This window comes from Haliaeetus albicilla, chromosome 15 (assembly GCF_947461875.1).
Source record: "Haliaeetus albicilla chromosome 15, bHalAlb1.1, whole genome shotgun sequence".
In the NCBI taxonomy this organism is placed as follows: Eukaryota; Metazoa; Chordata; class Aves; order Accipitriformes; family Accipitridae; genus Haliaeetus; species Haliaeetus albicilla.
In genome coordinates this window covers 26685979-26698718 of record NC_091497.1, presented here as the reverse complement: position 1 = coordinate 26698718, position 12740 = coordinate 26685979, and the positions used below count along the sequence as shown (strand labels likewise).

The 12740-nt window shown below is 41.9% G+C and overlaps 1 protein-coding gene across 5 annotated transcripts in view; it reads right to left on the bottom strand.

The window, feature by feature from the left end:
* The window catches only part of DIAPH3 (diaphanous related formin 3), a 238535-nt gene extending 229626 nt beyond the window's left edge, over nt 1-8909 (bottom strand). For 2 of the 5 annotated variants that reach the window (XM_069802603.1, XM_069802605.1), the window contains exon 1: nt 8395-8904. In XM_069802603.1, the coding sequence (XP_069658704.1) occupies nt 8395-8550 (156 nt within the window). In that variant the 5' untranslated portion in view covers nt 8551-8904. Of the gene's footprint in view, nt 1-8394 lie in introns of all 5 variants that reach the window. The other 3 variants (XM_069802607.1, XM_069802608.1, XM_069802604.1) reach the window with 3 other exon arrangements.
* Between the last annotated feature and the right edge of the window lie 3831 nt (nt 8910-12740).

Genomic DNA, 12740 nt, shown 5'->3' with positions numbered 1-12740 from the left:
CTGCTAAATAGCTACAAAGACAGCATGAGCGTTAATTTCTGTCATTTGCAAGAGCTCACAACTTTACATTTAGCAAGTTGTCAGTATAATACCTCTATCCTTAAGTGATCAAAACTGCAGGAGAAAACACTAACATATGGTCTTACACTGCAACTTGGTAGCAAAGAACATAAAAATTTATTCCTTTTTCATACACAGGACTTAAATCACCAAGCCTTAAGCAATGCACAGATACCATTGTGAAGCTCCTCTAACATGGTAGGAAACTGAGTAATCTGCTTAGAATGAAAATCTTCTGCATTATCTGCTTTGAGGTGGAAGTTCAAGATTCATGTCAAACTCATGTACATTCCACTAAACAGACACGGGAAGCACAACACGAGATTCACTTCCACTTAGGAATAGATGTTGGATGTTCTGCAACTGCTTTGTACAAGACACCATCATCATTCGTGGAATCAAGGCAATATTTTTCAGATTCAGGTTTTGTTTTCTGAAAAAGGCAAAAGTGAATGGGATAGTTCAAGACAGTGTTGTACCTTTCAATTAAGCTGTGAAATTCAGCAATGGAATTTACTGTCATAAAGGGTGAAAAGTTCCCCATTTTGTATATCAGAACACCTCACTGACTCAGGCCATCTGACTAATTAGTGAAAAAAGACTACCATGCAACCGGTTAAGGACACCATAATGGTATAAGAAACTCAATATACAGATATGAGTCTCCTAAGCCTTCATCTTACTGGCTACTAGCAGTACAGAGTCTAAAAATACCAGCATAAGACCTCTTTCAGACAATGTTGTGGGTTCTGGTTCAAAAGTAACTGCTACAAGGAAGTACACCTACTTAACCAGCACTCATCTATCAACACTGGTGACATTCTGTTTGGAGGTTTCTTTATAAAGGAGGAGAAACCCCATGTGAACTACAACCTAACGTTCAGATCTTTTAGCACTCTAATACTGAAGGGCTGAATGACTTGCAGGAAGACATCTCAAAAGACTTATTCTGTGAATTTTATAATACTTCTCAGTTTTAACCAGCTGCTCTGACTCAGAACTGGGATGATCTTTTCCCCCCTCTTCCTCACCAAGTCCTTCTCTTCTGGCAAGGCTGTACAAAGTAAAACCAGTTCCCAACTTTCCTGGTCTTCTGTAGCATTCAAGGATACAGAGATGTAGAACATTACATGCGGTCTTAACAACAACAACAAAAAAAAATCTTACCACACTGGATCTTTTAATGGCATTACATTTAGTGGAGTGCTGTGACTCAAGAACAGGAGTGTTTTTTTATTCTTGCCAAAAAAACACATTTCTAATAAGGGGAAAAAATAACTAGACCATAGTTAGGTAGAGGTTGGAGCACTTTACTACCACAGTAACATATTTTTATTTTCAGGCCTGGATATATCAGTTCACAGAAGTAAGACATACTCTGCTCAAGTGAACAGGTTGCCTTAAACATAGGCCTGCAAGTAAAAAAATGTGGCTTAAGTAATATTCCCATAATATTCAGTTACTGTTAAAAACATGATATAAGCTTGCAGATGGATGAAATGGATGAAAATACTAATATGCTATTCTGTGCCTTCCATGAACTCCAGAATAATAAAATTACTGCTTTTGAGAACATAGGAGCTATGTACAAGTATTCCTCTAGTCTATTTATCATGTAGGAAGTAGATAAGCAAAACTGAAAAACAAATTAACGCTATTTTAAGTACATTGACATCCTGTTTTCTAGTCAAAGGGATACAAAACCATGAAGAGATTAAGGAGTTAATTAGGATACCTCAGAAGTCCAGATTTCTCGGTAGCACCTACAGGTGGAAAAGCAGAAGTATCACCATTGCTTAGTCTTCAGCTATACAAGCACATCTATAAAAAACTAATATTTTAAAACTACATTTTCCAGGATACCTTAGTTGTCAGTCTGGGACACAGAGGAAGAAGTCATTTTGTTTTGCAATTGAGAAGAAGCAGTTTAGTTAAAGCTAAATCACAATTAAAAAGAAGCATATAGATGTATCATTTTTGAAGAAAGCAAGCAACCTGACATAGAATTACCCTTTATTGAAGATTATGTCTCTCAGGCATACTGGTAAATAACTGATTTCATTGCACACAGGATATACACATACATTCAGTGTATGGTACAGTGTTCTTGATAAGCTGTCAAAAGGCCCGATCTCAAAAACATCAAAGACAGTGAAAGCCTTAGAAACCAAAAGGTACACTGGGACACAAGAGCTAAGGTTCACAACACAGGCACAGCAACAAGACTACTCACAGAACAGAAAGAGCACTCTGTCTCTTGAAAAAGCCACATGTGACACAACTTCTGCACCACCCAGCTAGGGAAAGTAAGCCAAATGCTATTTGGCTTCATATATATTCACAGTGAAGAAGTCATACAAAAGAGGATGATCTTACGTTGCATATCCAAACAGTAGTGTTGTCCCAAAAGTGGCATTGTTTCCCTAGTGTGCAAGACACCAATATCCACAGAGAGCAGTGGTATTTTATTCCATTTCACGTTTGCACAAAGATGGGGGCTAGGTGGTAATCCACAAAGCTAGCACCACTTATACCTAAATGGGCAAGCAATTTATACAGTTTAGTTTTACATATTTAGTTTCCAAAGTTGTTCCCCAAAACTATTATTGGTAGTCGCTTATCTGCCACAGTTTCTATTGGGCTAAAGCTTTCCCCACTTCGAAGTAAAGGTACAGTGTTCTTTTATTCTACAGCACATGCTCAAGGTGGGGGGGGGGGGGGTAAGTCTTTTTCTTCTTGAATTGGGTCGGTGGTCATGATGTCCCCCTGCTGCCTTTACCTTTCCCCCAGTTACCGAAGATCTTTGCTGACTTCATGCCTATTAGCAATTATTCAACTTTTGGCACCTCCTAGGGTAGGATTTTCCCTTCTTCTCAGTCTTTTAGTTCTTCTTCGGGGGCACAGTTGTTAGCAAGGCATGCATTGTTTATACAAAGGGTATCCCGTTTCACAACACCTTTGTGGCCTTTTTAAGGTGGCTTAAGTACATCAGTAGCACATACGAAAGTTAATCTGCAAAACAGAGTTTAACAAGTTGAGTTATTGTCTATATAATTACCCCAGTCAACTCTGGGTAGAGATAGTGAAGTGAAGCAAAGAAATGAGAAATGCCACCTTATCAGATCAACAGTACTAGTTTGATCTTTTGTGTCATTACATGTATTTCTCTATCTTTGCATATGCATATTTATAAACAAAATTCTATGTAAATGCAGTACAAACAGTCCAGGCAACCAGGCCCAGAATTCAGAAGAATGCCATCTTCTCAGATGGGACTCTAGTCTCATGTCTTCAGCAATTTTCCACCAACACTAGAGCCTAGTGTGGCCTGGAAACAATGAAAAATAGCCTAATACAATATAGGGAATAGTCTGTATCATGTAAAAGTTTTGGCACTCTACCAAAAGGTGCAGCATCTACGTCCTCCACAAGTGCTCTTTTCATCATCACGTAAGCACAGTGACATTGCTCATCTGACTTTCTGGATGAAAACAGCATCTTTATAAAAACCGTATGTTTGGTACTTGAACTCAGATCATGCCTGGCAGGGATGGATATTGTTATTATGCCAGAGAAGCAGACAAAGTCTGATTTGTTGATCATAAATGGAATTTGAAGACTGACAAGCACCCAGCCATATACCCCTGCGACATCAAAGGAGTTTTAGGCATGCAAAGTAACAGGATCTCAGGCAGCTAAACAAGAATTTCAATGTGCATACCCTCCACTGCACTGAAGTACTTCAGTTTACAAAAAATAAAAAAAATCCCACAGCCTGGTATCTGAATCCTTTTGGGATATTCATTTTTGCTTTCCTTGCAGAAGAAGACAAAGAAACAAAACCACATATAATACCCCCTCCAAACCACAGCACACATGTACTGCTTCTTTGATACATTAAGAGCTTAGAGCCTACATGTAGCTATGGGGGGGGGGGGGAAGAGGTTTTGCAATGAGTTTTAGAAGAACTGGCCAACTTAAGCCTGAATGCCGAAATGACATATACAAAGACTAAAGATGTACATATAATCACATATTGCCTTCTGTATCTTTTTAAATTAGAAAGCGAGAAAGAACTCATCACACACTGTCATTAATTCTATCACCAAAAAGATTCAACACTAGCTGTTTTTTTCCCCAAAGGCTGTTCTCCCACAGAAACACAACCAGAAGACTGAAGCAGGGATTGCAATGAAACCTGTAGACTCAGACAGTCGTAAATTGGATGATTACAGTGAATGCTATTACTTTAGGATCTCCTTTGTCACAATATTCCGTCAGTAATTTTGCTACCTCAGTCTGTAAGCACAATTTAGAAACTGCTGTATAACCCCACAGCTTTTCCTACTTTTAATTTCCAATATACTACTTCAGCATTTATTTAATGGCTTTATCACAGAGTCTGTTGCTTGGAAAGCAGTCTGAAAAGCAATCAGGGGCAAAATTATCTTAACATGACAGTTTCTACACAGTGATATTCTTTAGACATTGATGAGTTAAATGCAAAAGTGGTGCTTACAGGTAAGATTATATAACAAAGTGCTAGAACACAGCACTAAAATTTAGTATCATAACACACAGTGTTAATTCATGCCAACAAAAATAACAGCATGAGGAATTTACAATTTTACAAAGCTGCAATAAAGTGTTTTAGGTAACATCTGTTCAGCAATCATTTCTTTAAAAGACTAATTTAGATTCAAGGTCTTACACTGCAGCGTAACTGCAGCAATAATTCAGTCACTTCGTAATTAAAGATATTGACACAGATCGGTCTTACCTTTCTGCTCTATGCCAGAGAAATGTAAAGTGCTTTTGCTCTTAACTACATCTTTCTTTGATTTACAGACACTGTTAAATGCAAGTGTTAATTTGTCTATTTTTAACAGATTGGTGCAAACAAGAAAGCCTTCTTGACTCATGTAAATTTCATAAAGAACTTAATCAAAAACGTAACCTGAAAGTCACTGAAGACAGGTCAATGGTATACTGAAATTAAGAGAAACACCTCTAGCTTGAGCTAGAAATTGATCTTTTGAGGACTAGTGTGTCTACAAGTTCCAGTCCCAGTAAAATGCAATTGGAAGTCACATAATCTAGCACTCATTTTTATGAATTCCAAATATTTCCAAGGGGGGGAAAAAAAATAAAAATTTAAAGGAAGTGGCAAGCAACTGCTTTTACACCACCCCCCCCAGCAGATTTCAAGTTTCCTGCTCAGTCAATGTATACATAGGAAGAAGATATAATCTCTGCCATCCTTCAATTCACTTCCTTTTTTTAGCAAGCCCTAAACCTCAAGGGTGAATGTAAGAGCTTTCAATAAGCTGAAGTACCACAGTATCATAGAATAACTTTTACCCTTTTAAGAGTCCTACTCTTCCAAAATCTTGGACCTGCTGAACAAAGCCAAGCTAGTATGTGCTTCAAAACTAGCCATCACGCCTTTAAAAAAAAATTTTTTAAACGATTCTGTAAAAGAACAGAAAGAACTGAGGCTTACAACTCATTCACTTCTTCTGAGAAGCTAGTTTATTCAGAAAGGCAGTACTTCAAGATGACATTTGATTGGAATCAACCTCTGTTTAGCCCAAAGACTCTTTCTCCCCCCCTCCCCCCAAATGAAGTGGGATTTAAAAAGAGAGATTTTTCCCCCTGCTAAACAAGAATTTTCTTTGGAAGGAAAAAAAAAAAAAAAAAATAGGTACACGTTAATGATGTCAACTTTGTCAACCAGCAATCCAATTTCACCTCAAGGTTTGTCAAGGAATCAAATTATTTTTCAGATTAGCATATCTGCTGTGACAGATCAATATGTTGCATTGATTGGAAGGGTGCAACCTAGAACTTATTTTCAAGCCTTTCACACTGAGGAAAATTAGACTAACACAATCTGGATGACTTGAGTTCACTGAATCTAACAGCCAATTTCATCCACATTTGACAAACATACAAGAGATCAGCAATGTAATTCCAGTGACATGAAGAAGTATGGCACTGTAAGTATCCCAAACACAGAAAAGGCTACAGCCTATATCTAAGACTGCATTACAGAGAATTCAAAGGGGTGAGGGAAGTTTTATGTATTCTGACACAAAACTAATTTAACTAATAAAAATATATTGAAGAGGTATTACGGGAAGAGTTAGATGTGAGCAAGTCAAGACAGATAGAACAGAATCATTTAAGTTGGAAAAGACCTTTAAGATCACTGAGTCCTACTGTTAACCTAACACTGCCAAGTCCACCACTAAACCACATCCCTAAGCACCACATCTATATGTCTTTTAAATACCTCCAGGGATGGTGACTCAACCACTTCCCTGGGCAGCCTGTGCCAATGCTTGACAACCCTTTCCATGAAGAAATTTTTTCTAATATCCCATCTAAACCTCCCCTGCCGCAACTTGAAGGCCATTTTCTCTTGTCCTATTGCTTGTTACCTGGGAAAAGAGACCGACACCCACCTTATTACAACCTCCTTTCAGGTAGTTGTAGAGAGTGACATGGTCTCCCCTCAGCCTCCTTTTCTCCAGACTAAACAACCCCGGTTCCCTCAGCTGCTCCTCACAAGACTTGTGCTCTAGACTCTACACCAACTTGGTTGCCCTTCTCTGGACACACTCCAGCACCTCAATGTCTTTCCCGTAGTGAGGGGCCCAAAACTGAACACAGGACTCGAGGTGCGGCCTCACCAGTGCCCAGTACAGGGGGACAATCACCTCCCTGCTCCTGCTAGCCACACTATAAATTCCCTATAAATTATTGTATTTCTATTTTAACACATCGTTAGGGGAAAAAAGTGAATATGATGGCAACACCCTATCTCTGTTTTAACATATAGTTAGGGAAAAAAGTGAAAATGATTGCAGTATCCTATTTGCATAAGAACTTAGCAGTTAAAGTATCAATAATAAGTAAAACCTCTTGACTCAGCGTGCTTGTCAGTCTCAAGCACACACAAATCCATGTCTCCCAGTCCCCACAGGGATAATCCAACCATCAAGTGTATACCTGTAACACTATCCAACCTTTTAGACTGGGCAGACTGTATAGGTTTTTACTCAGGGATGCTATAGTAAAGCATGTCCAGCCATTTCACCTGCATGACTAAAATGCATGTACCCCCAGTAGATACATAGCCAGTTAGGAAGACAAGCAAACAGCTCTCGGTCAGTTTCATATATGCCCATTCTAACAAGAAAAAACAGGCACAAGGACTTGGTTCAAACAGCAGTCTGTGCAGGCACAATATGAAAAGGATTCCAGGAAACGACTGCTGGGAGCAAGTTGTGACCTTCCAGAACAGGTCTGGCCACCCTACAGTTTGATACCGCTTATTACCTAATTTTTTTGAACCTGTGCTCAAGTGCCAGATACTCAAGTACCGAATATGACACAAAGATGCCTTAGAATCAAGAATCTACTATATGTTATGTATTATACTATCTATTTTGTAAGCATATAATACAACTTAGAGCAGGTGGGCTCAGAGCCAGATGAACATAGACTACGATGTGCATCACCTAAATATGAGCATGGGACGCATCTGCTCTGCATGTGGTGGATACAAGACCTGTAGAATATATGTTTGTCCCAGCTTTAATACTTGGAAATTTCATGATGGTGAAACAAAAACTGGCTATTTCTGGGTGCTTTTTAGTTAGAGCACATCTTACGGATGCATTATCTTGTGGACAATTATTAGCCATTTCGAGTTTCCCAGTTTCTTAGTGTGCTAGCCAAGGGCTTGTAAAAGCAGGGCTATGGAGGAGAACTTTACTATGTCCCTTAAATTCAAAGACTCAGTTTTTCACTATACAGTTGACATCACCAAAATTAAAAAAAAAAAAAAAAATCCCAGTTCTGTTAAAAGTAACATCGTTTAAGAGCTAGAAGTCTGTTCTGTTCCCCTTACGCCTATAGCTGTCAAACAAGCACGTAAGACAATAAAGCTTTATGATGAGGAGGAGACACCTGAAGACTTGCTGCTAAATAAAACCAGGTCCTTTCGGGCAGGCAAGGAAGAGGCGAGCTGGAGCGGGCGGGCTCGCCCTTTGTAGCCCACTTGAAGTCGACGGCACCGTCTCGTAGCCCGCCAATTCCTACCGGGTCCCCCGGTCCCTCGGGGGGCTCCAGATCAGCGACCGGCCCCGGGGGAGGGTGCGGAGGACCGGCCCACCGCACGGTCGGGCCCCACCGACCCGGACCCGGCAGGGCGGCGTCCCGCCGGGCCGGGCCGGGCCGGGCCGCCGACAGGCCCACGCCTCAGGCAGCCCCGCCGCGGCCGCCCCAGCGGGGATGGGGGGCGGCTCGGGATCGACTCGTACTTACGAATTTGGGCTTCCTGCCGTCCGCCGTCTCCTCGGGGCCGCCGGCGCTCCCGGCCCCCGGCGGGCCCTTCCGACGGAGCCCCTTGTTCTCCCGCCCGCCGCGACCCGGCGGCGAGGACGGGGCGCAGTAACGCGGCCGCGGCCGCCGCGGCTCCATGGCCGCGCTCAGGAGAGGGGAGGGGAGAGGATGAGGGAAAGACCGCGGCCCGCGACCGGGCCCAGGCCCGGCGGCCCACGGCCGAGCTGGGCGCCTGCGATTAGCGCGGCTTAGCTGGGCTCGGCCGGGCAGGGCGCCGCGGGGGGAGCTCAGGGCTAAAGCCGCCGCCGCCTCAGCGCGGCAAAGGATTTAGCGAAGAGCCTCTAATCCCGGCAGGCGGCGGCTGTCCCCGGCCGCGGCACCGCCACGCCGCAGCACCGGGAGGAGAACGGGGGGGGGGAGGCCGGGGCGCGCGCTCCCAACGGCCGCTCCCCGGCGCCTGTCAGAGCCCAGGAATGTCCCGCCGTCCGAATCGTCCCGCCACTGCCGGTCCCCGCCCCCGGCCTCCCCGCGCCAGCCAATCCACGGCGGCAGGATGGAAATGGCGCTTCCCGGTTGGCTGGCCTTCTGCCAATCTCCGGTGAATCAGCTGTTCTCCGCAAAGCGCCGGCGAGGAGCCCCAGTGACCGCACCTGTTCGCCCGCGCCCCGCCCCCCCCGTCCCTCCGGACTACATGTCCCAGAGAGCAGCGCGGCCCTCGCCCGCCCAGGGAGACGGAGCTGCGCGGCGCAGTGCGCGGCGGGAGTCGTAGTCCCGGTCCCGAGCGGGCGAGGCGGGGGTCCGCGGGGGCCGGTGCGGGAGCGGGGTCAGTCCGTGTGCGGGTTCTGTGGGCGTACGTGGGTTTTCCTCAGGGCTTGGGGCGTCTTGTTTCGGTTTGGCCGCCAGGAAGTTTCATGCTGCCACGTAACGGCGGCGGCGGCGGCCACGGCCCGCCCTGAGCGGGCGGTTTCCCTGTCAGCGGGGGGCGAATCCCCGCGGTCTGAGGCACCACCGCCTCCTCCGCCTGAGGGGTTACGGGGCAGCTCCACCCGCTCAGGAAGGTTTCATTTCCTTGCCTCCCAGGTCCTGCCGTGTCTTCTGAAGGATCTGATCACCCGCAGCCGAAGGACGGGACGGGTCCCTGACCTCCTTGGCCTAGGGTGCCGGTTTCCAAAGCCTGGTTTTGTTAATTCTGATTTCAGACGTAGAGCCGCTGTTTGACAGGTGAAAACTTGTTCATCTGTTTCTATGGAGCTTTTTTATGTATTTAGAGCCCTGATTTTTTATATGTAAATACACATTTTAATATATTTTACCTGTACTTAATACTTTTATAAATTTTATACCATTTTGCTGGTACTGGGATAAGGAAGCAGAGTAACACGGGAGAGACGTAGGCCCTGTTCAAAACAATGGCAGCATTTCCACCGACCTCTTCAGGCCAGGATTTTGTTCTGTGACCAACACAGTCTTTGTGGAGGAGCTGTTACTAGCAAGGCCAAAAGAACAGGCGTACCTACCTTCTGTATTTGTTTAATGCAATCTCTTGTTTTCTGCCACAGAAAGACCTCCAAGACTCTGTGGTTTGTGGGGAAACGAATAAATAGAGATTTCATTACGCTATAGACTAGCAAATTGTATATGCCTTAGAGAATAATTGAATTGTCATTAATACAATCGATACTTTCCATTTATCTTTATCTTAAATTAACAGTAGTTAGAATAATGACGCAAACTGGAGACTTACGTAGGGGGAAATCTATTTCCAGATCTCAGTGTTGGGTATTATTAAGAAAAAGAAGGCTAACACTCAGCATTCGAATCTCTAGAGTGTTTTCTAAAACAGAACAAGTTTCATTTTTTTCTGCCATTCAGTAAGAAAAACAGTTAGGTTTCCATACTGTTTTTATCATTTTGAGTTGTCTTGAATACAGTGAAAATAAAATGCTCCTTCCAACAACTGCATTCACTTCTTCCACGTAATTTGAGGGGCTTTCATTCCAGTGCAATGACATCAAAAGAATAAAGAATTCAATCCTTCAGCATGACTTACTTACACAGGCAGTGACCTACAAAATGTAGTGACTACTACTACACAGAGCTCTGGTGAAATGTAACAGAATTCAGTCCCAAACTGGACCTTTGCAGGACTGGGATTTAATGCTAGGGAGCCATGGGGCAATGTAGAGTGGATGCTAGAATTATCTGTATACATTAAACTGTTTGTCCTTTGGCACATTTCTATAGATGTTTTGTAAATTTATATTGGTATTCTTTGTAGAGAGTATAATTAGCACAACACTGTTTAATGTCATGGTTAATGATTTCCTGGAACATTTGATTAGAAAATTAATCAGCCTATGTATGTGTATGATAAAGCTGTTTAAATGGACCTCCTAATTGCACTGTAGTAGAACACAATGGCTTGTGCCAATATATCACTTTCAAGGTACTGTATTGCAATAATAGAGAAACACTAAAGGGAATAATTTATCAGGCAGTTTTACTAAGCCAAAAGTAAATGTTAGTACTTTTGATCAATTATTATTATTTTATGCTACCCCTCTTGTGCTTGTTAGGTGCTTCACAGAACAAATACACCCTTCCAACAGCTTAGCTGGCCAAGATTAATCATGACTGAGGAAAAAATTGTGAGAAAGAAATGAATCAGTAATACTATAATTGTGCAGAGATTATATTTAGTCATAGCATGCGCGTTGTCTGCGGCAGGCATATAGCTTGGCAATTTGGCATTATTTTTGTTCTGGAATGAGAATTTTTTAATTTTAAAAGTCTGAGACAAAGTCAGTGCATAAAGTTAAACATACAGATATTTGCAAAACTGGTCCTTTAGATTGATGGATTTAATTAGGCTCTTCCCATTCTGTTCCATCTCTTTTTTTTTTAAATATACTGTAACTCAGGTCTTAAACCAGAAAGAAAAAAAAAAAGAATACCCTCCTAATATTCATTGTTCCAGGGAGGCAGTTTTTCAAATAAATCCCTGTGCACAGCGTTCGTAAGCTGGCTTTTGACTGAGTTTAGGCAGTTCTCCATATTTCATTTGGAGACGCCTAGTTCTTTCCTACAAGAAGAAGATAAAGCAGTTAATTAACTGTTCTTTAATTAGGTTCATCCTCTTAAAGTGTCACATAAAAGTTATGAAGGATTTTGTGAGCAATGTTGTTGTTTTTATACAGCAAGCATACAAGTTTAACTGTCTTTATTACTAATGCTATTTAAGTATTCTGACAAGCAAAACCTTCCAGAGCCACAGTTCCTGCGGCTTGGCAGAAGCAAGGCAAATGGCAGATAGACGTGTCTTTTTGAGAAAATGGTTTCTTCTTTCTCTCATGAAAAGCATCAAACAGGCCATTCTACCCCAAATCCCTCAAACTTGCATAGCTCTTTGTAAGTCGTACCAATTGAATATGTATCTTATACCTTTCCTAACATCTTATTCAAACAGTTAATAAAGTAGTTAAAGCAAGTTACAGGATTGTTAACTCATAATGCTGATAAAAATTACGTTGGAAAAACACGGCCTGTCTTCATGTCTTTCAGAGACAATTGATGCTGTTTTATCTAAGGAACTCTTTAACAGTTGCATTTTCGTATTGCAACAGCAATCATTAATAATTTAAATGTATTACAATATAATATCCTTAAATGTAACCTATGGATAAGATGTTACTTAATTTTGACAGCATGGAGGGTTTGCAAAGCATATTATTCCATTATTAAGATAATGGGTAGATAAAAACTCAAATGGTTCGTCTAGTCTAGTCTATTAACTTTACTAAGGGACCTGGCTGTTAACAAGTTATCATACTAATAGATGAACAAATTTATGTTACAGTTATGAGAAAATTCATGCTCTGTTCAAGTAATAAAGTATTACTGAAGAAAATTTACTATGTTTTTTCCTGTAAAACAAACAGCTAGAATTCTTGTGGGTTTTTGAACATCATTTGATTGTGATTTAGTCAGTGTCATTGCCACTAGACTAGTATATGTTATCTCTGCTATCTGTTTGGGGCATAGACTAGGAAAAACCATAGCTAGAACTCTGTGCTGGAAGATCATGGTTATCAATCAGAAAAAGGAAGCAACTAGAAATTTGCAGCCTAATAAGACACTAGCCTGAAGTTCTTAGAAGGGAAAAAGCTATTAGACATTTTCTGATGTACAGTTATGGTTATGAACTTAGTTATGAACGGTTACAGAGTTATAAGTCCACTAAATGTGACAAAAGGAGTTTGTGGTTTACTAGTCTTTTCATAAAGAATTGAATTTCTACTTTGCTTAAGCTCATCATCGAGAAAACTTCT